At 31.9% G+C, this 21260-nt stretch overlaps 1 protein-coding gene, 1 long non-coding RNA gene and 6 other non-coding genes across 8 annotated transcripts; 7 read left to right on the top strand and 1 right to left on the bottom strand.

The window, feature by feature from the left end:
• The first annotated feature begins 4285 nt into the window (after positions 1–4285).
• LOC146903528 (small nucleolar RNA SNORD96 family) lies at positions 4286–4378 on the top strand. The gene has a single exon (XR_015024269.1). It is a non-coding gene; the product is annotated as a small nucleolar RNA SNORD96 family (small nucleolar RNA).
• An 807-nt stretch (positions 4379–5185) lies between these two features.
• Positions 5186–5307, top strand: LOC146903527 (small nucleolar RNA snoR111). Its single transcript, XR_015024285.1, has one exon. It is a non-coding gene; the product is annotated as a small nucleolar RNA snoR111 (small nucleolar RNA).
• A 302-nt stretch (positions 5308–5609) lies between these two features.
• LOC146903526 (small nucleolar RNA SNORD96 family) lies at positions 5610–5699 on the top strand. The gene has a single exon (XR_015024476.1). It is a non-coding gene; the product is annotated as a small nucleolar RNA SNORD96 family (small nucleolar RNA).
• Positions 5700–6117: 418 nt separating this feature from the next.
• Positions 6118–9583, top strand: LOC146903523 (uncharacterized). Its single transcript, XR_015023109.1, has 2 exons — positions 6118–6270; positions 9366–9583. It is a non-coding gene; the product is annotated as an uncharacterized LOC146903523 (long non-coding RNA).
• On the top strand, positions 6128–6220 carry LOC146903525 (small nucleolar RNA SNORD96 family). The gene has a single exon (XR_015024271.1). It is a non-coding gene; the product is annotated as a small nucleolar RNA SNORD96 family (small nucleolar RNA).
• On the top strand, positions 8501–8591 carry LOC146903524 (small nucleolar RNA SNORD96 family). The gene has a single exon (XR_015024273.1). It is a non-coding gene; the product is annotated as a small nucleolar RNA SNORD96 family (small nucleolar RNA).
• Positions 9584–10675: 1092 nt separating the features above from the next.
• LOC146903522 (RNA polymerase II C-terminal domain phosphatase-like 3) lies at positions 10676–16408 on the bottom strand. Its single transcript, XM_085737248.1, has 13 exons — positions 16340–16408; positions 16004–16125; positions 15786–15897; positions 15631–15686; positions 15471–15528; positions 14770–15351; positions 13850–14482; positions 13626–13772; positions 13279–13532; positions 13059–13170; positions 12722–12979; positions 11446–11492; positions 10676–11020 (listed from the first exon to the last, which is right to left on the bottom strand). Exons 1-13 carry the CDS (start codon positions 16406–16408, stop codon positions 10900–10902), a joined length of 2571 nt encoding a protein of 856 aa, XP_085593374.1. The 3' UTR covers positions 10676–10899.
• Positions 16409–20937: 4529 nt separating this feature from the next.
• On the top strand, positions 20938–21018 carry TRNAL-CAG (transfer RNA leucine (anticodon CAG)). Its single transcript has one exon. It is a non-coding gene; the product is annotated as a tRNA-Leu (tRNA).
• Positions 21019–21260: the final 242 nt, after the last annotated feature.

The raw sequence follows: 21260 nt of genomic DNA, 5'->3' as shown, positions 1-21260 counted from the left end.
ATCTCAACAAACTATACATCAATCAATCAATCAATAGTGTATATATAAAGTAAGATTTTTTATGCCACGTGTCACTTCCACATTCATTCTCAATATTTTTATTATTTTTTCTATTTTTAAAAACCAATATTTTATTTAACATAAATATCTCAACAAACTTTTGATCTTATGCACTCAGTATGTTTTTTTAATTTTTATTGAATTTCTAATATTTTATGTAGCAGAAATATCTTAACAAACTACACATCAATCAATCAATCAATAATATATATCAATCAATCAATCAATCAATAGTATATATATAAAGTAAGGTTTTTTATGCCACGTGTCGCTTCCACGTTTATTCTCAATATTTTTATATTTTTTTCTATATTTTATTTTATATCTTATTTGACATAAAAATCTCAGCAAACTTTTGATCTTATCCACTAAATATTTTATTTAATTTTATACTTAATTCCTAATATTTTGTGTAGCCAAAATATCTCAACAAACTATATATAATACTTTCAATACTATCCATTAAATCTTCCTTTATTTTTTTCTTTCTTTTTTTTTGGAAAAGAAGTTTCAATTAGTTTTTTCATTGAGGAAAAAAAAGCTTCGATTTGTTTTTTTTAACTATAATAAAGGAGAATTTTTTAATTGCGTAAACACATATTTTGTGCAGAAATTGAAACTCAAACCTTCTTTTGATCTAAGCTTTTTCTTTCTTTAGGTTTAACAAACACCTATACTATTGTTTCTTTTACTTATGCTTAGATTTTTATTTTTATATATAATATGAGAAGGAACTAACACCTACGAGTGAATTTACCGATTGTTTTTTTTTTCTTTTTTTTCTTTCAGGTCCTTGAACTATTGTTGCTGGCATCCATTACAAACACCTACGAGTTTCAGGTCCTTGAACTAACACATGTACTATTGTTTCTGTTTCAAGTTTTTGAACTAACACATATACTATTTTTTTTCCTTTTCGTTTCAACAGTAGCGTTTTAATATTATTAATCACCTATACTACTATCACCTATACTATTTTTTCAGGTCCTTTTCGTTTCAATATTATTAATCAATAGCGTTTTGATTTTAATAATAATATTTCAGGACCTGATATCAATCAATCAATCAATAGTATATATATAAAGTAAGGTTTTTATGTCACGTGTCACTTCCACATTCATTCTCAATATTTTTATTATTTTTAAAAACCAATATTTTATTTAACATAAATATCTCAACAAACATTTGATCTTATGCACTCAGTATTTTTTTTTAATTTTTATTGAATTTTTAATATTTTATATAGCAGAAATATCTCAACAAACTACACATCAATCAATCAATCAATCAATAGTATATATATAAAGTAAGGTTTTTTATGCCACGTGTCACTTCCACATTCATTCTCAATATTTTTATTATTTTTTCTATTTTTAAAAATCAATATTTTATTTGGTTAATTAAGTAAATGGTCCATGTAAATATTCAAAATTTTGTTTTTAGTCCCTATAAAATATAATCACACTTTTTAGTCCTTATAAAATTTTCCATCAGCATTTTTAGTCCCTATAAAAAATTTTCATTAGCATTTTTAGTCCCTATAAAAAATTTCCATCAACATTTTTGGTCCCTAAAATGCTTAAGGAAAATGTCACAGGTACTAAAAAGTTTGATTTTATTTTATAGGGACTAAAAACAAAATTGTGAATATTTATAGGGACTAAAAACTTAATTAACCCTATTTTATTTAACATAAATATCTCAACAACATTTTGATCTTATCTACTCAATATTTTCTTTAAATTTTTATTGAATTTCTAATATTTTATGTAGCGGAAATATCTCAACAAACTACACATAATACTTTCAACAAAGTTTGCATATATGATTAAATTTTTCTTCCTTTTCAATCGATTTTTCTCTCTCATACGCATGGGCTACGAAACAAACTCATGACCACATGTTTAAAGGGACCCAAAACTCTTACCACATGGACTAATTCATTATTGATTTTGTTACACTTTTTATTCTTGCATTGGACATTCATCTCATCATTTATATTTATTTTTATTATATTATTATAATTGTAAATTTAAATAAATTCAATCTAACATACTGACACGTGTATTCGTGCATACAAACTTATAAAACTTATTTAATATCTAACCCGGGCAACGCCGGGTCTCTAAACTAGTATATAATATGACATGCTAATAATCTGTGAAGCCCCGATACTTCAAAATGGATGACGTATCGTATCTCTTGCGTATCATGCACTGATACCTGTCTGATACTTCCCGATACGTATCAGGAGAGTATCCAAAGATTAAATTTTATTTTTTTTAAAATAATTATCTGATACTTCCCGATACGTATCAGGAGAGTATCCGATAATTATCCTGCACCGATATTTTTCCCGATACTTCCCAATTAATGTTAACTAAAATAACTTAACTCTTGAGTACTTATGTGTTTTTTTTTTTTGGATCGATATAGCATAACACTTACAATGTTTCTTTTGGGATGTGTTCTTTTTATGACATATTGTGTATGTAATTGACTAATCATCACTCTTTTAATTGTCAACATTATTTATATTTATGTTGATGTGCTATGAGTTTATGACTAGTTTCTTTTGTTTGTTAATATATTTGCATATTAAAAAAATGGTTATAATTATATTGTACATTTAATTATATAATTTTTTTCATTAACGTATCCCAGCCGTATCGTATCTTAATTTTTTAAAAAATTCTGTATCGGCGTATCGGTGCAGTATCGTATCCGTATCGTATCTCGTATCCTGGCTTCACAGCTAATAATCTATATTTATCTAGCTTAGTTGGTCAATTTTAAGGCCTCAAATATCATTTTGGTCGTAAGTTCAAATCTTGGATTCAATAAAACTTGATTTATTATGCTTTTAACAAGCATTGTATTATTCCTAAAAAAAAAATAAGCATTGTGTAATTTTTTTTTTTAAATTTCAAGAGACCTCGTTATAAAATTTGCTTTAAGCCTCTTGTCATGTTGGACCGGCCCTAGTTTAAATTATTTTGATGACATAAATATAAATGATAAAAACAAATAATAATTGCAAATATAAACAAAATTAAAATGACAAAATGATACAAACAAAATCTTATTTTATTAATATATCAATACATTTACAATAAAATAAAGCTTAAGTTTAAGCTTGAAACTTATTACATAAAATATTCATAGTTAATGTTAATCTATTAAAAACCTAAAGCTAAGTCTGCGGTGCAAGAAGATAGAGGGGAAATGAGAAGGAGGAAGGAGAAAAAGATGGTGGGGGAGGGGGCTGAAGTAAGGTTTGTTTCCTTTCTAGAGCGAAAGAGATCTTTATGGTCAATCTTACACCAAGACAATTCAACCTCACACCCAAACAGACCACACTTCTTTGCAACGTAACATCCCCATTGATCATTCATACAATACATACAATTGTTTTGCAGTTTATGCGAGGATTCTACCGCGGACAGTAGAGACCTTTCATATCAAATACAACACTAAAAAAGTAGTTCATTTTAATTCGGATTCTAAAATCCAAAAAGGCCTAACAATCTGTTTCAGATTTTAAAACCCGGATATAGGGTATTTTCGAAGAAAAAATAAAGTAGGGCACACGAATAAATATAGGGTGGGAAAAGTAAAAGCCATGAGAGCTTGCATTGGGCCTGGGTCGTTGGAGCAAAAGCCCATGGGTGTAGAACCGACAGATTTAGTGTCTCTGTTTTGGAGGCGGCAGCAAAGAGCTTCACAAAGTATCTATAAAACTGCTGCCAGTGTTCTCCTCTCCGATCATGTTTCTATACTTCATTCTCATTGATTTTTATTGAATCCCTTGGATTTTTATTGAATCCCTTGGATCCATGATTGTTTCAGTTTTATCAGTATTGTTATGGTTGTTTCAATTATATATTGTTTAAAGTTTAATTTTATTTAAGAGTTTTTGTGACGGGAGATTTTAATCCAAATCTCTAACTTGAATGGGGGCAAACTGATTCATTTTTTGTATAACTCCAAGTAAACGTTGCATATTGATGTTTATCGACGTAGACGGTCTTCTTTCCTCGGAGAGAGTTCCTCCGTTGGTGCTTGTCTCATATTCCATCTCCTTGTGGAGCTGCGTTGTTGCCTTTACCTCTTTGGACGGCCATGAGACTCACATTTTTCATTATTGTTTCTCTTTTTTTAAGTTTGTTTTTTCACATGTTTTGTTTGATATAAATGTTTGTTTTCATAAAAAAAAACATAGATATTGCCAGTGATGATATATGATACACCAATCACCATCTTTCGGGACTGAATGGCTTTTATGCCTTGTGGATACTCTTCTGCAATTCTGAGGCTTTATCTATGTTTTTCTTTAATTTCGTTTTGCAGTTTCTTATTAACAGGGTTTCAGAGTCTCTCAGAAGTTTACATGTCGTGCAAATAAAACTGCACAATTTAAATAATCAATGTTTAGTTGTGTTTTCTTCTAAACAACACTGATGACTTCTTGTGCAGGTTTTTTTTTGTACACTATGAATCTTGCCCCGGCCTCAAATTGTAGACTTTAATTAATGATTACAATCTACTCCCTCCGTTTCAAAATGAGTGTCGCTTTAGCCAAAAAAAATTTGTTTTAAAGTGAATGTCACTTTTTCTTTTCAATTTTACCCTCCAATTTTACCCTCCAATTACACACTACATCCAAAGTATTACTTTTAAAACTAACCAATAGTTAATAAGGATAGTTTTAGTCATAAATGTGTATAAACACTTAAATTGAAACGGAGGGAGTACTTAAAGTACTTAAATTCGGTAGTCATTTTAGTCATGGATGTTAAAAACTTAGTTGACAACTTTTTTTGTTGATCCATGAGCCTCATTAGTCCTCAATGTTAAATGATAAATTTGATGTTAAAGTTGACAATTTTTTTAGGCCTGCAAATAGGGGCGACTTGAGTTTTGGTTCTGAATTTGCTAATCCTTTCATTTTTGCCCTGCAAATATTAATCACACATCGTTTGCCAGGTAGGTTTAGCATTGGCCTATAAATTAATCCTATTGCACAGTTGCAACTTCAGCCTCCATCTCCATGGCGGCGATGTAAAACAAATCCTGGTCAATTTAGCTTTTCAAAATTAGTTTTGTTTTCACTTAGATTTTCAAACAGAATGATGAAGAGATCATAAGTGTCTCTGTAATCCTTTTAACATCGAGGTATAACAACGCTGAGTCATTGTTTCGGTCGTCATTTGTTTCATTGGCGATACGATTGTTTCTCGTCTACAATTTTTACTTGTTTAATTTTCTTTTTGGTTAATAACTTAAGTGCATATGATGTGTAAATGAATATTTCTTCACTTTGAACTGAATGGAGATATATGCATATCCTTGCGGACACTGTTCATTCACTGATGCGCTCCTTGTTTTTTGTTTTTAATTCAATTAAGATTTATGATTTTATTCAATTATTTTAATTACTGATTTGATTTTGATATCCTCTGACGGGGAAGATTAAACAAACTTTAATTACTGATTTGATTGTGATTTTGAGTTTGTTTATTCTGATTGTATTCATAGAAACACAGATGTTGCCAATGATGATATCATACACCAAATACCATCTTTCGGGACTGAATGGCTTGTTGCCTTGTTGATACTATTCTGCAATTCTGAGGCATTTGGTGTGTTCCCTCCCTAGTTTTTGTTTCGCAGTCCTTTTGATAAAGATTCTAATTGGTTTTCGATTTTTATCACTTCAGAATGTATATTGTTTAAAGTTTAATTTTAGTCAGAGTTGTTGGGACGGGAGATTTTAATCCAAATCTCTAACTTGAACGGGGGCAAACTTATTGTGTTTGTATAACTCCAAGTAAACGTTGCAGAATGATGTATACCGACGTTGACGGTCTTCTCTCCTCGGAGAGATTTCCTCCGTTGGTACTTGTCTCATATTCCATCTCCTTGTGGAGCAGCGTTGCTGCCTTTACTTCTTTGGACGGCCATGAGACACACATTTTTTCATTATTTTCTTTGTTTTTGTTTTTTTTAGAGTTTTTTTTCTTCACATGTTTTGTTTAATCTAAATGTCTTCATATAAACATAGATATTGCCAGTGATGATATATCATACACCAATTACCATCTTTCGGGACTGAATGGCTTTTATGCGTTGTTGATACTATTCTGCAATTCTGAGGCTTTCTCTGTGTTTCACTAAGCAGGATTGTCTTGCCAGCTAGAACATCACTATGTAAGTGGAATCCCTATATAGTTGTGGTCTCTGTTGTCAATAGCGGCCAAACGCGGCGCGATCGCGGCGCGGCCGAAAACAGCCTAGCGCGTCAGAGCGCGACCGAGTCGCGCGTTAGGGAAAAGCGGGTCAAAAGCGGGTTTCGCGGCCGCTATCTGGTGGAGCGGCGCGGACCAATAGCGGGTCAAAGCGCCGCTTTTTCGGGTTGGAGCACAAAACCACTGTGTTTTGGTTTTTGGTGATTGTTTTCGGTCTGGTTTCCAGTTAGATCTGTAACATAGAGATGAGGGGAGGAAGAGGAAGAGGAAGGAAGAGGAAAAAGAAAGAGAAAAGAGAAGGAAGAGTTAAGATCTACCGTAGATTTGTGTTTTGGTTTTGTGGTGGACAACAGCTGGACTTTTCCTTCTACCAAAGTGAGACATACAGCTGTATTACACAGTTTTTTTTAAGTAAAGCTGTACTACATAGTTCTTTTCCCATAGATTATTATTATTATTATATGTAGTAAAGTTTTGTAACCTTCACACTCTCCTTCTAAACGTGCTTTAAAAAAAATTAATCCATATGTCGCTTGCCACCCATGTTAACCTTTACACAGTTCTTTTCCCATAGATTATTATTATTATTATTATTATTATTATATGTAGTAAAGTTTTGTAGCCTGTAGGTATACAATTATGTTTTGTAGGTATACTATATGTTTTACTTAAAAAAAAAAGTATATATAACTGATTTGTTTTTTAAGTACATTGTTTAAGGTATTTTAGTATTTTTTTTTAACATTATGGTATTTAAGTATATGATTTAAGGTATTTTAACATTAAAAGTATTTAAGTATAATAGTATTTAATACTAAAAACAGTTAATAATCTTTAATTTTTCATTTATACTAATACTAAATACATATTTTTCCATATTTTAGCAGTCCTTTATTAATAATATAATTTTTAGTTTTAGTGTCCGCGTCATGTAATAGCGCCCGCGTCGCGCCCGCATACCGCGCCGCGTCAATTTTTGGGGTGGCCGCGCCGCGCCGCGTTTCCGCTTTGACAACTATGGTTGTGGTTTCATCTTTGATGATGACCAGAATGTGTTGGTTCTTAGTGTTACTCATGTTTGTGTTTATGTTAAATCTTCATGATCAACACAGCACCTTCTTTTTCTGTATCTTGGTATCATCTGTCACCCTTTTTGCAGTGCAGCTGAAAAGGGCCACTATTGATGCTAATGTAGCAGAAAAAGCGGCCGTTAATGGTGGTGGATGAGTTGTAATGTTTTATTTCAATTAGATAATTGAATGCATGACTAAATTGTTTTTCATTGTGAACATAATTGAATGTCAAGTTTTGCTAACTATGTTAGATATCCATATTAATGAAGTCCTTTGCCATGCTTTAATTCATCTTGGTAAATTTTGAGTTTGTTTTAGTTTTAAATTCATTTTACTTTGATATTTGGTGAAAGGAGATTGTATCCAAATTCCTAACTTCGTTGGACAAGTCATGAGACACATTTTTCATGCCATTCGTTTTTGCTTCTGCTAATTTTATTTATCCTTTAATCTTTCCAATATTTTTCATAGACACAAATCAAAATGGTTATGGTATGAGTCACCGAATGCCTTATGCCTTTGGGACTTGATCGCCTTCCTGATTCACTTTTACTTTTTTATTCTTCATTTTTTTTTTTTTAAATTGATTTGAGTTTGATCTGATGTGACGGGGGATTTTAATCCAAATCCCTAACTTGATTGGGGGCAAACTGATATTGTGTTTGTATGACTCCAAGTAAACGTTGCATATAAATGATCACTGATGTTGACGGTTTTCTCTCCTTGGAGAGAACTTCCTCCGTCGGTCCTTGTCTCATATTCCATCTCCTTGTAGAGCAGTGTTGCTGCCTTTACTTCTTGGGACGGCCATGAGACACACATTTTTTAGTATTTGTAAATTTTATCGTTTTTGTTAAATTGATCTGTTGTGAGGGGGGATTTTTAATCCAAGTCCCTAACTTGATCGTGTTTGTAAGTAAATGTTGCATATAAATGTTGATGGGCGTTGACGGTTTTCTCTCCTCGGAGATAATTCCTCTGTTGGTGGTTGTCTCATATAAGCGTAGCAGCGTTGTTGCTTTTACTTGTTTGGGGCCATGAGATGCACATTTTTTAATTTTATTTTTTCACACATGTTTTGTTTAACCTAGTTGTATTCATATTTCATACAAACACAGATTGCCAATGATGATATCATACACCAAATACCATCTTTCGGGACTGAATGGCTTTTATGCCTTGTGGATAATATTCTGCAATTCTGAGGCTTATACGTGTTTCGTTTATAATATGTTTTTATATGTGTTTCGTTTATAATATGTTTTTATTCTGTTATGGGAAAAAAATTCCCATAAGATATTTACCCCATGATCAAGTACCTTATATAAAAGCAAAAAAAATAAAATAAAATTAACTTGCGCTCTATGTATGTGCAACAATATTTAACCTATGTTCTTTTATAATAAAATTAAGCATTCTGTATTTATAATAGGTGAAAAGACTAATCTTTAATATCACATATGTATTCATGTATTTATATTAAGCATTCTGTATTCATGTGGCCCACAAGTTCATATCTGTAATCTTTCAAAGATAGTCTCTTGTTGGTTTCATCTTGTAGAGATTACCTTTGAAGTCAGTCCCTTGTTATGTTCCCTGAGAAATGATGATTAAGTTGATGAGACATCCTTTGGAGACCCCTTGTAGAGACTAATCTTATGTTGTACCCAAATTTGATCACTTTCAGAGCTGTTCCAATGAATCATATTTAGTTGTTACTTTACCATTTGTATGTGGTGCTGTTTATTCCTTGCTGTGGCTTCCGGATGATCTTATATGTTTGTTAGTTTGTTTTTCATAACTAAAAATTAAGGATCTCTGTGCTGGTTTGTTTTTTCCCCAAGTTTGTATTGGTCTCAGTTTTTGTTTCCCTACAGTAATTGGTGCTGTTGAGATTCTGTTTATTTTACTTTATGTGGAGGGGGTTGAATAAAATGTCACATTTTGCTGCATCTTTTTACAAGTTGTAGTGTATTGTTTGCAGAATTGATGAATTAGTTTGGTGATAATCATGCTATCAGTACCCCACTAAGAGATGCAATGCAGGATAGGAATCCATTGCAATCCAAGTTCCACCGTGCTTGCATTTGACAGGTACAGCAGTGATGTAATCTGTTCATGAATATGTCTATATGAACTTCCTTTCTATTTGTTTTGGTAGCATATTTTTGTTCTTTTTATAGTCTAGAAATTTGGTCCGCTGATTCTCTGGTTTTGTTTTGGCATATGATAGTCAATGGAAGTATTTGTTGCTTTTGATCAATTTCAGGTGGACGTTTAGTTGTTATTGTGTTTGATTGCTATGAAATTTAATTTTTTAATTTGATTTTCAATTGTTATATTTATTCTGTCAAATATTTTAAAACATGTTTTTTTTTTTTTTTAAAAAAAAAATTGCTGATAAAGAGCTCTACAATAGACATTGATTGTCTTCTAAACAATATGGTGAAGAAATTTTCACTTTCAAACTACAATGTGGTTGATGTCCAAAGTTTACTCTTTCAAAACTGATCATGTGGATGGCTATATGTTTGCAAGGTAGTTTTGATTTTTACTGTTTGGTGATTGTTATTTTATAGGCTTAAAACACGAGGACCAAAAATACAGTATAACATACTTTTCTAAAATTTCTTTTATCGTTACGCTTCATATATATACAACCATTACTTATCTAAAATTAACCATAATAGACAACCATTACTTAGCTAAATATTTTACTATATTTCTAAACCTAGATAATAACAACTACTCTACTACGTATTTCCCCCTCTATGAACACTATGTATTCAAAATAAGCAGTATAGTTAGGGAACATTTATGTTTTATTTCATCCCCTCTTATATAGCACGAATAAAAAAAAAAATCGAAAGCTAACAAGTTCTTTTGAACATTATAGTTTTTAAATTAAATAAAATCTATTTTCGAATCTGGTTTAACTAAAATGGAAGGTTTAGTAGAACCAATTATCTGCAAGATGAATATAAGAAAATTTTGATTTATATATTGTATCTCTTTTAAATTCTTGAGGTGGTTTTAAATATACGAATTGTTAAAAAAAATGTATTGATGAGTGGCACATCAATCACGTACTGTTTGATTATCTTATTTCCCTTGTGCCTTGTTGATGCTATTCTGCAATTCCGAGGCATTCAGTGTTTCATTTTGTCTTTGAGTATGTTCGAACCTTTAAACCTAATGTTTTCACAAGTTATCACGGTGTGAACATTACATTGCAACAAAATATGGGACCATTAATCTTTCCAAAATTGAGTAGGCAACACAGCACAACCATTACTGTTTTTTCAAACTTTTTTCTACTGTTTTACCCATAATTGGGCAAAAAAAATTAACATAAAGAATTATATTACCGTTTTTACAAATTCTAAAAATCTAAAAAAATTCCAGTTGGGTGGGTTTGTATAAATAACCACCTCTGTGAAAACTATAAATATTACCTAACTACTCTATGAACACATATGTATTCAAAATAAGCACTATAGTTTTCACTGAGTACTCTACTACGTTTCCAAGTAGTATTTTAATTTACGTTTAACTATTTTATTAGGTGGTTGTTTTTCTGGTTTAATAGCAAAATCTTGCTCATTCGCCCTCCTATAAAGCAATGTTGATGCTTCCACCCTGTTTTTTAGCAGCATAAATTAGATTCAGATAAAAAAAGACGGCAAAAGAATAAACAAAAATATAATACTCTGTCTTTTTCAAATTATATGTCACTTTAACAATTTCACATAAACATAAAAATAAAGTTAACGTTATATAAAAAAGAGTAATATGTCACTTTAACAATTTCACGTAAACATAAAAATATAGTTAACGTTATATAAAAAAGAGTAATTGTGGGTTGTTTTACGAAAATGTCGTTCAATAATGGTACGGAAAACATAAATTAAAAATTGGTAAAAAATAATGTAATAAATGGTAAAAGGTATAATAGAAAGATAATTAATGATTGATTGATATTGTAAAATAACATATAATTTAGAACAACCAAGCTTGGCGAAAATAACATAATTTAATACAGAAGTAACTTATAAGGTACACACCAGTTAGGATGGACAACAAATTTTCTATTGGAGATACCCCATTTCACCTGTGCGGGACAAAATAACATTCATCAAAAATATATTCCAGAGACTCTTTTGATAATAACTTTGTAGGAACATAGTGACTTTTAAGATTTTATTGAAGACTTTCGTACGATTAGGATTTTAAGTTTTGATTTTAATGGATTTATAACACAGACTTTTAAGATTTTAAACTATTTTAGAAAGTTTTTACAAAAATTAAAAGTTATAAGAGAGTGAATAGAAAAGATAATTAATAAATTTTAAGATGTTGTTGTAATGGGATATATTCTCATTAAATTATTTGTTGCATTGGGATGCATTCTATTTACTGGAAATTATGTTTTAGATGTGTCTCTTATATTTTATGATCATCTCAATTCTCAAACATTATGTACTTTGGTTCCCTATATTTTTTCAGTTTCATGAAAAATTCAACTTAATAAAGCCTACTTTGTTTTATGCTTCTCCAACAACAATGATGAAGGGCCGACAAAGTGTAGAAGACCATTGGGAAAAAAGAGAATGAGAAAGATATAAATATATAGAAACATAAGAAAAGTGGAGAAATGTTTAGGAGATGAGGGATATACAAGGAGAACATAAAAGAAATAGAGAAAAGAGAAGAACGAAAGAGAGAGATGTTAAAATATAAAAAAAATGAGAAATTGAAATTTTCATTGAAATCTTAGATGTGGGGAAAGTCTTTTTGAAGATAAAAAATCTCTAAAAAGTCTAATAAAATCCTAATTTTTGAATAATTCATCGAAGTTAAAGATGCTTTGAATACCACAAGTCTTTTTTGTAAGTTGTTAAAAGTTTCGATTAAATACCACTTGACTTTTTTAAATGAAATAAAAGTCTTGATTAAATACTGCCATAAGACTTTTTTCATTGTAAAATCCTTCAAGTTCCAATTGAATACACAGAAACTAAGTCTGTCTAAACTATCACACTAGTGAAGATTTTACTATATGTTTAGCCCCTATGAAAAAATTAGAGAAAAAACAGAACTTGAAAGGAAGGGCTCTTTCTAAATTGATGTTAAATGATTTTGTATCGGTTGATTTCAACAAATATCACTGAATAATCAGTACTTAAGTTGCCATATTAGGAAATTGTAAATAGTGGCTAATCTTTTATGATTGCTTACAGTTACTGTAGTTTTGCATGTGTATATTTTTCTGAATACAACCATCAAACAAAATAAATATATCATAACTAGGTGAAAGTTTCAAAATCAAAGTATACATACCTTATCAGTCCCAGGGTCTTTTGCAACTACATGAGTAACTCGATCATCAATTTGGTTTGTGCAAGTAGCACCAAATTGTTCAGCTGTCTGCCACAATGGGTGAAGGTGGGGATTGGCTTTGCCAACAGGAAACACCCTACTAAATAATATATGACAACCATTCAAGATTTTTTTCTGTTCTATAGCTAGGAAATCTCTGACATCCATTTCTTGTAAGGATTGAGACGCAAAAAAGTTCCGGTGTATTGTCTCAATAACCTACTTCGGGAAGAGAAGGAATTATCGACTGAAAAAAATAATAAATTCCATATCAAATAAAAATTGAATATAACCTTACCCCCAAAGAGGATGCAAGAGCTCCAGATTCTGGTATCTCGTCCTGACCAATCTCAAGAAGAGATTGGCCAGGAAGCCTGTAATGACGTATGCTACAAGGGAAGTATAAGTACCTGCAATATCTTAAAACTTGATAAAGGGATAATGCTTCCACTCAAAACTAATGACAGTAAAGACTAAAGAATTTCATTTAAGCGAATTGCATGCTATGACATACAGACCTCTCCACGGCTATAAGGTTCCGTTTGTTATGAGGCCAGACTCCCACAGAATCGTCTATAATTACAACAGATGATTCCAGACCCAAAACGCGTTCCAAATCTTTGCATTTAGTATCGCCTGTTTCAGCATCGTCGCCTCTAGAAATAACTCTACCAGCAAATAATACTCCCTTTGGATCAAGCACCTGTGCCATTCGAGTTGCATATTGCTTGTTTCCCATAGTGTAAAGATGCATCTCAAAGAGTTTACTAGCCTGTAAAGCATTAGGGAAAGATGTGAATGCTTCGATACAAAATTAATCCCGGTGCAATATCATACCTAAAACATAATATAAAATTCATATTACCTTCTCCAGGAAGTTCCAGACTCCTGGTCTAAGTTTAGTCCACATTTTCATGTCCGGAAAACGAAAAAGATGTCTCTTAGACTTTTCACGGTCCTGTTTTTCTTTCTTTCTCAATATCTCTTCATGCACAGGGTCAACTTCATCAAACTGAAAAACAAAATGTTAATAAGCAATTGTCCAAACTTTAATCCAAAGGACAAGAGAACCCATTCAATGCAAATTACCATAGCAGAATTAAGAAGTGTATGGTCTAGGTCCAATACAAGGCACAACTTTCTAGCAGCAAACATTTTATCATGTTCTTTAAGCCTCCTAGCTCTCTCTCTTTGTATAACGGCTTTCTGCTGCACATCGTAGCCTTCAATGTGGTGCTCAGCATCTGCTGACCATGTATTCTGGGGCCGAGAGGAACTTGATGCACATGTTTCACGAGCTGATCCTACACCATATTTCAGGTCCTGAGAGTTAGGTACACCAGATTTCTGCTTAGCTCTATCTGATGTAAAAGGAAAAGATGAAGAAGAAATATTTTGAGTAGCAGGAGGGTGAATTGATATTTCTCGGGGAACAGACGTAATATCAGCAATGTTTTTCAGATTCTTGGTAAACTGTTGAGTAATATCAGATTGTGCAATTGACTGAGTAGGTGCCAATTTTGTCTGAAACCTAACATCAAGTTTCTGGGCATTGACATTAGACCTAGTTCCCTGGATATTTGGCGTAGAGGATACAATTTCTTTGGACCGTTCACTCCCCAAACTTCCACTCTTCTGGACAGTACTACTTCCATGGAAAGAACGGTGTGGATCCTGGGGTTTCATGTGAATCATTCTAGAATCCTCTTGTAGGGTTTGAGCCTGCGTATCAAAATCATGCAAAAAATTAGACAACGGGTTAGCCTTAAGAAGCTTACATGACAATAAACTATCTAGACTTCCAAATTTTGCAAACAATTTTCAGTCCAAGTTAAATCATAACGAGGGATCAAAATGTTAAACTTTCCACGTTAATTCTCAGATGCAAGTAGAAGAAAGTAATAGATAATTGGAAGATAAAACTAAAACCAAAACCGTAAAGAGTATCAAGAATTGATTTATGCTGTGTGTACTTAAGATAAATAAATAATCTCATAAAAGGATTTTACCATGGAAATTGCTGGAGATGAAGCTGGAAGCATTCTAACGGAACTTTGCGGAAGAACAACAATCATTGTTGGAATAGTATTCACAGTTGCATCTGTTCCCCTCGCTGAATTTGAGTTCGTCAAATGCATTGTACTTGCGGCAGAATCAACTGGTTTCTTTTTTACTTCTGCTGATCTCTTATGTAGCTCTAAAAACTTATTGGGTAAGGGAGCTTCGGCCCAGCTACTTGTATTGCGCTCGGAATTTTCCAAAGACCTTCTAAGTCTTTTGGGAGCAGTGGCAGTATTTTCTGAAAGCCAACCACCTGTTCCAGCCATAGTTCTTTTCTCTCTAGTATTGTGCAACTTAGAATCTTTACCGTCCAGTTCCATCTTCTCAGTGTCTGTCTTAACAGCAGGAGACAACCCAAATCTATCAGTCCCATCTCCAACCGGAAACAATTTATTCACAGGGACGCAGGATGGAGCTTCTTGGGTGGGTCTGTCTAAATCATGATCCTTATGCAGGTCAAGGACCTCAAATTTTTCCTCTTCACCAATCGCCTCACTATTGCCCAAAACATTAATTAAACCAATCATGACCTGAACTTATACAAAAAAGCAAACAAATTTTAGATTCTACCTAAATTTCTATTTTACAAACCAAGTATTATATGAAGGAATTGGGGTTGACTCCTAAACAAGTTAACATTAAACATCACCTCTTTCAGGCCCGGAGTTAATAAATGAACATGTTCATTCATTAGAAAAGAAAGCAATCTAACATGAAAAATATAAACAAGGAAAAATAGTTTAGAGATAGATAGTATTGCAACTTGAAAGAATTAACAACTAAAAACTAAGAACTCATATTTTTAACACCTTAATATATTATCCTTATTCTCTTTCTTTTGCAAATTGTCCATAGAGCAAAATGCCTACAACAACACGGAAAAAAAGTTGTAACAAGATCATCAGCAGAAACCAAAATGATACATCAAAAAGTACAACAAACAAGGATCTCTAAAGGGTCTTACAGAAGAAACCACTTGAATGGCATTGAATAACAAAGAAAGAAGATCAACAATTCCAGAGAACACCTTGCTCTGCAAGGCACTCTGAATCCTAGTACAAGTTTCAGCAAAAGATCTACAAAAACAAAAATCACCAAATAAAAACATAAGCCAATTCAAAGTCACATATTTGCAATTCAACTCCAACCAACAACAAAAATCCATAAACAATTTTCACTTACTCCGCCACATTCGCCTCATCAGTAATACTCTTGAAAACATCTCTAACACCAATCACCTCAGAATCAAAAATACAATATGTATCAACATCAGCATCAATCTCACCCTCCTCCAACTCCCTTTCCTGTTTATCATCATCATTGTCCAAATCAATACGTAGTATTATTGTTCCTATTGTTATTACTATGAGCATTAGCATTAGCATCAACATCTTTATCAACAAAAAATATCATTCAAAGGCTTATTCTGAAGCATAACCACCATGACATATAGTGGTATACTTTGAATACATATTCTGCACTTTTGCATCATTATTATATATTACTATTATTATTCACCTTATCAAAATCCTCTTCACTCGATTCCTCTGAAGCAGTATCAACAATCTCACCCTCTTCCACATCCATTACTTCTATGTCTTTCGATTTATAACAATCCAAAGACGATCGAAAAACCATGATAAGGAATAACACAATGCACCACAAATATGAAACAGTAAATCTCAAAAATCAAAATAGAACGAAAATAATTAAGTCAGTGATTAAGTTAAGGTTAGAAATTCTCAATTATATATAGAGCCACAAAACCCTAAACCCTAAACTTATTTCTAAAACATATATATTTAGCTATATAGAACTACAAAATATATTTCTAAATCATGTATTTTAATATACAAAACTATAAAACTTATTTCTAAAACATCTATTTATACCGAGCTACAAAACTTATTTCTAAAACATATATTTAAATATATAGAGCTACAAACTTTTTTTTTTTTTAAGAGCTACAATCCTTATTTCTAAATCATATATTTATACAGAGTTGCAAAACTTATTTCTAAAACATATATTTAAATGAGTTTAATTGCGGTGAGTTGACAGTCCAAAACAGTTTTGCACACAGAACCAATCAAAACATTCTGAATTGCCACGTTTAACCCACATAAATTAAAATAATTAACTGATGTGGCAATTCAAAATGTTTTGATTGGTTGTGTGTGCAAAACTGTTTTGGATCGTCAACCCACCACAATTAAAATATATAGAGCTACAAAACTTATTTCTAATACTTTAATAAAAATAAATTTTAAATATATTCTAGACAAAAATATAATTATATCTACAATATTTTGGAAATTTTATTCTCAACAAAATATAATTCTAAAATAAAATAATGGTCTTGTTAACGGATATCTCCAGGACACTCTTTAAGCATTCTAAATTAGAATATTATTCCTTAAAAAAAGTCAAATAGTTCAATTTCCATTGTATTAAATGCACAAATTTTTATAAAAAGTTATCATTTAAGGCCCTTAAAAGAGTGTTCCGGGAGCACTCGTTAACATTTCCCATAATAATTTTAATCTAATTCTTCATATTTTTTTATATGGAAGTTCTCTCATAAACATTTTACATACAGAGCTCTAAGAATTTTTAGCAAATTTTGACCCTCCAACTGTTTTCTATCACCATTTTTATCCTTGATTTTAAATAAAATTATGTGTACCTTTTATATTTTTGAATAATTTTTTTTATAGAGATATTTACAATATTATGACAATCTCTCCAACAATTTTTTTCTAAAAAAGTACATATTAAATATGAATTTGTAAGCGCTAAAAAACTCAAAAAATAATATTTAATTTGGGTCAAATATGTACTTAGTTCCTACAATACAAGCTTTCAAGTTTAATCCATAAAAAAAAAAAAAATTGTTAACTTTTGGTCCCAAATTGCCTTTTATAGGGACTATTCTTGCAAATTGTAATATTTTAGAAGACTAAAATTTACATTAAAATTTAATAGGGATTAAAAATATATTTAACCCTTAATTCTTCCATAGTTAAAAAAATAAATAAACATTTGTAAGAGAAACTTTTATAATGTACTAACATGACTGTAAAAATAATTCAAAATTTTGAAGGATGCACATGAGTTTACTTACAAGAATGAACCAAAAGTCGTGGCGGATAATATTTGGCAAACCGAAATTTGCTGAAATTTTTTAGAGTGGTTAAAAACAAAATTTAAAATATTTATTCTAATCAAAAACTTATTTAACTCTTACTAGTATTATACATCAATAAACTTGCACGCAACATTACCAGTTTTGTTTCCTTTGCAAGAAAATATTATACACATTAGTTGAGAAGACAATTTTTTTTTTTGAAAAAAAAGATGCTTATAGCATTTCATTAATAATAAGGTGTTCAATATAACGAGGTACAATATAATAAGAAGTGGGACTAGCTGATAATGTGGCAACCCTGCTAAAGTGTGAGTTACCTCATTTGTTTGTCGCCTATTAAACTTAACATTCGAGTTTGTGAAGTGTGAAGTAAACAAACGTCGGCACACGGAGATTAAGTGACCTGTCTCTGTAATGTCAACTCGATCCTGATGAAAAGCATCTATAATAACTTTGGAATCATACGTGAAGACACGAAGTCTACATTATCGAAGGACATGTCACGTAGTGTAGTATAACGCAAGGCTTCCCCCATTGGAGATGAACACATTGGAGAGCTATGAATACTTTTTGCCAATACAAAAGTACCTTCATCATCATAGAGACAAATTCCTATCTCTGTTCTATTAAATTCATGAGAAAATGATGCGTCAACATTGCATTTCACTCGACCTCGTCGTGGTGGCTGCCATTGCAATTGCCTTGTCACCAGACTATTAGTACAAACAAGATCAACATGAGAGGTTGTGGTCTCCGGACAATTTGTAAAGTAGTGTCCGTGATCAAAATCCATTAATCAAATTTTCTTCTTCATTCTTTGTGAGATATCGTTTGACGACAAAATCTTCATGCTAGGAAGAAAAGCGTCTAAGGCAAGGACTCTATGTCTTGACCATGATTTAGACGAAAATAATAGGTTACGGGGTTGAATATTTGCATGCATCTTGAATTCGATGGATGAGCGGAAATATCGGTTATGTTCTTCTATAATTTTCGTGATTTGGTAGATATAAGAAATTGGTGATTTTCGATTTTGTAAAATTATGTGATTTTATGAATATGTGAATATGTGTTTAAGCCTCTGCTTGCCCCCCGGATCCATCTCTGTGTCTATAACCCTAAGGAAATATGGAGGCTTGTTGTTCGTGTTATCGATGTCTAGAGTGTTGTCAACGACAAGAGGAATGAGCACCTTGAGAAGGCTGTTATGGATTCAAAGCTAAATAACTTCACCAATTACTTTATGGGTTTCAGCTATTATTTTCAATGTTTGGTTGCAGGTTTCATAATTTCGTTCCATTTAGATTTAGAAAGTTTGGATGTTTATCAAATAATAATATTTTAGTTTTCAGATGACAGCTATGAAAGTATAATTGGAATTTAGAAATATGGGTTTTTGGTTGTGTTGAAACACAAAATTTGACATTGGTTTATATTTGTAAAATTCTGTTTATGTTTGTTGCTTTTGGATTTGCAAAATTAGCTTTATCATGTGATGGATTTGAAATGGTATTTTAGTGTGAGTAGCATGTGTTTGTGAAATTACTTGAATAAAAAAAGGAAAAAATAATTGTGATATAATGGGTGTTAGAGTTTATAGTATTTTTTTATCAAGAAGAAATGATAAAACAAAAACAAACTACAATCTCAAGCGAGCAACTCCAAGAGCATCATCCAGAAAGGAATGATGCAATTGAAGAGGGCAAACAATCCAAGACTTTAGAGCATACGAAGAAGAAGCACCATGCTTAGCAAGCCAATCCGCTCACAAGTTGCCTTGACGGAGGGTATGATGAAAATTAACAATCTAATCTCGATGTTGCAGTTGGACAATCTGACTAATCAGAGGAGCACGAGGATGATGAGATTGGACTTCCGACATGATTAAATCAAGAGCCATCCTAGAATCTAATTCAAGAATAATGTTCCTGTGACCCGCATCATATGCAATACAAAGGCCATGAAAAATGGCATACAATTCGGCCGCCAAGCAAGAAGTAATACCACAAAATCCAGAAAAATCCAGCAACCAACCACCATTATTGTTTCTAATAAGACTTCCAAAACCTGATCTTCCAGGATTAGAAAGAGAATTACCGTCAACATTAACTTTGATGATATTATTCAAAGGAGGAATCCATTTAACCTGTCTAATGGGCTTCCGAATTGCATCATTAGAAAGGTGCACCATCACATCTGAATGAAGAGAAAAAATATGGCTAAGACAAACCCAATTTACCCAATCATTTCCATTGAAAACCTTATGAAATCCTGAGATAACGAAGATATTGCCATTAGGAGCAAGATATTACCATTAGGAGCAAGGGCATAATGTTTGAACCACCAATTGAAATCCTGAGAATTGAAATTTGTATCTTTGTTGAACAACAAGGTATCCCAGATCGCCAATGAGAGGGGGCAATCTCTAAAGGTGTGAAGAAGTGACTCAATTCTAGCTCCACATCTCTTGCATGCATGATGAATCTGATGTCAAATGTCTACCGGCCGGAAATGCATTCGTTGGAAAGGTTACCCAACCGAATGAAATGCTTCAGATTTTCTAGGAGGTTGAGCTTCCAAATCCATTACCATGCATTCGTTGGAAGTTTATAGTATGCACTAGTTGTAAATGTAATTTTTGGTCTAATGTTTAATTTAAATTATTTTTGGTTATAAAATAAATAATTTATAGAAATACAGCATTAATGATGGTATTAAAAAAAATACTAATGAATTTTAATAAGATTTTTTTTGACCAAGAATGTAATAATAATTTTATAATCGACATTATAATCAAGTTATATATCAACGTATAAGTGAAAGGTCTCGTAGCAAATATGTCTTCTACTGGACACTGGTGGACTGGTGGTGCTGTAAGTATGAGTTTATAATTGTGTTAAATATATTTCCAAAAAACAAATACATGTTAAATATATTGGTATACCATAAAATGTAAAAATAAACAAAAGTCAAGATGGCCGAGTTGGTCTAAGGCGCCAGTTTCAGGTACTGGTCCGAAAGGGCATGGGTTCAAATCCCATTCTTGACAATTTTGTTTATATTTTTGTCCCATTCTTGACAATTTTGTTTATATTTTTGTTTATAGTATCACTGACAATTTTGTTTATATTTTTGTTTATAGTATCACGGACCAAGGATAGGGCAGATTCCACTCTTTTCTGGGGCTAATACTTCAAGGGACTTGTAAATTAAGGTTGTTGTGACTTATGCACACCCATGTTACAACTAAGTACAGTAAAAATACTTGTGAAAATAGACAACTTAATATAA

The sequence above is a fragment of the Medicago sativa genome, chromosome 8 (assembly GCF_051527215.1).
Source record: "Medicago sativa cultivar Bolivia chromosome 8, Bolivia_mono, whole genome shotgun sequence".
NCBI classification, from domain to species: domain Eukaryota; kingdom Viridiplantae; phylum Streptophyta; class Magnoliopsida; order Fabales; family Fabaceae; genus Medicago; species Medicago sativa.
This window is presented reverse-complemented; position numbering and strand designations above follow the sequence as displayed.

Bases quoted from the DNA above. Each gene is read 5' to 3' on its own strand.
- LOC146903522 (XM_085737248.1), bottom strand. From the start codon at position 16,408: ATGGATGTGGAAGAGGGTGAGATTGTTGATACTGCTTCAGAGGAATCG. The intron at 13,171-13,278 runs GTCTGTATGTCA...AAGATATTGCAG, and splicing joins AACCTTATAGCCGTGGAGAG to GTACTTATACTTCCCTTGTA. The intron at 11,493-12,721 runs GTATGTATACTT...TGTCCCGCACAG, and splicing joins AAGACCCTGGGACTGATAAG to GTGAAATGGGGTATCTCCAA.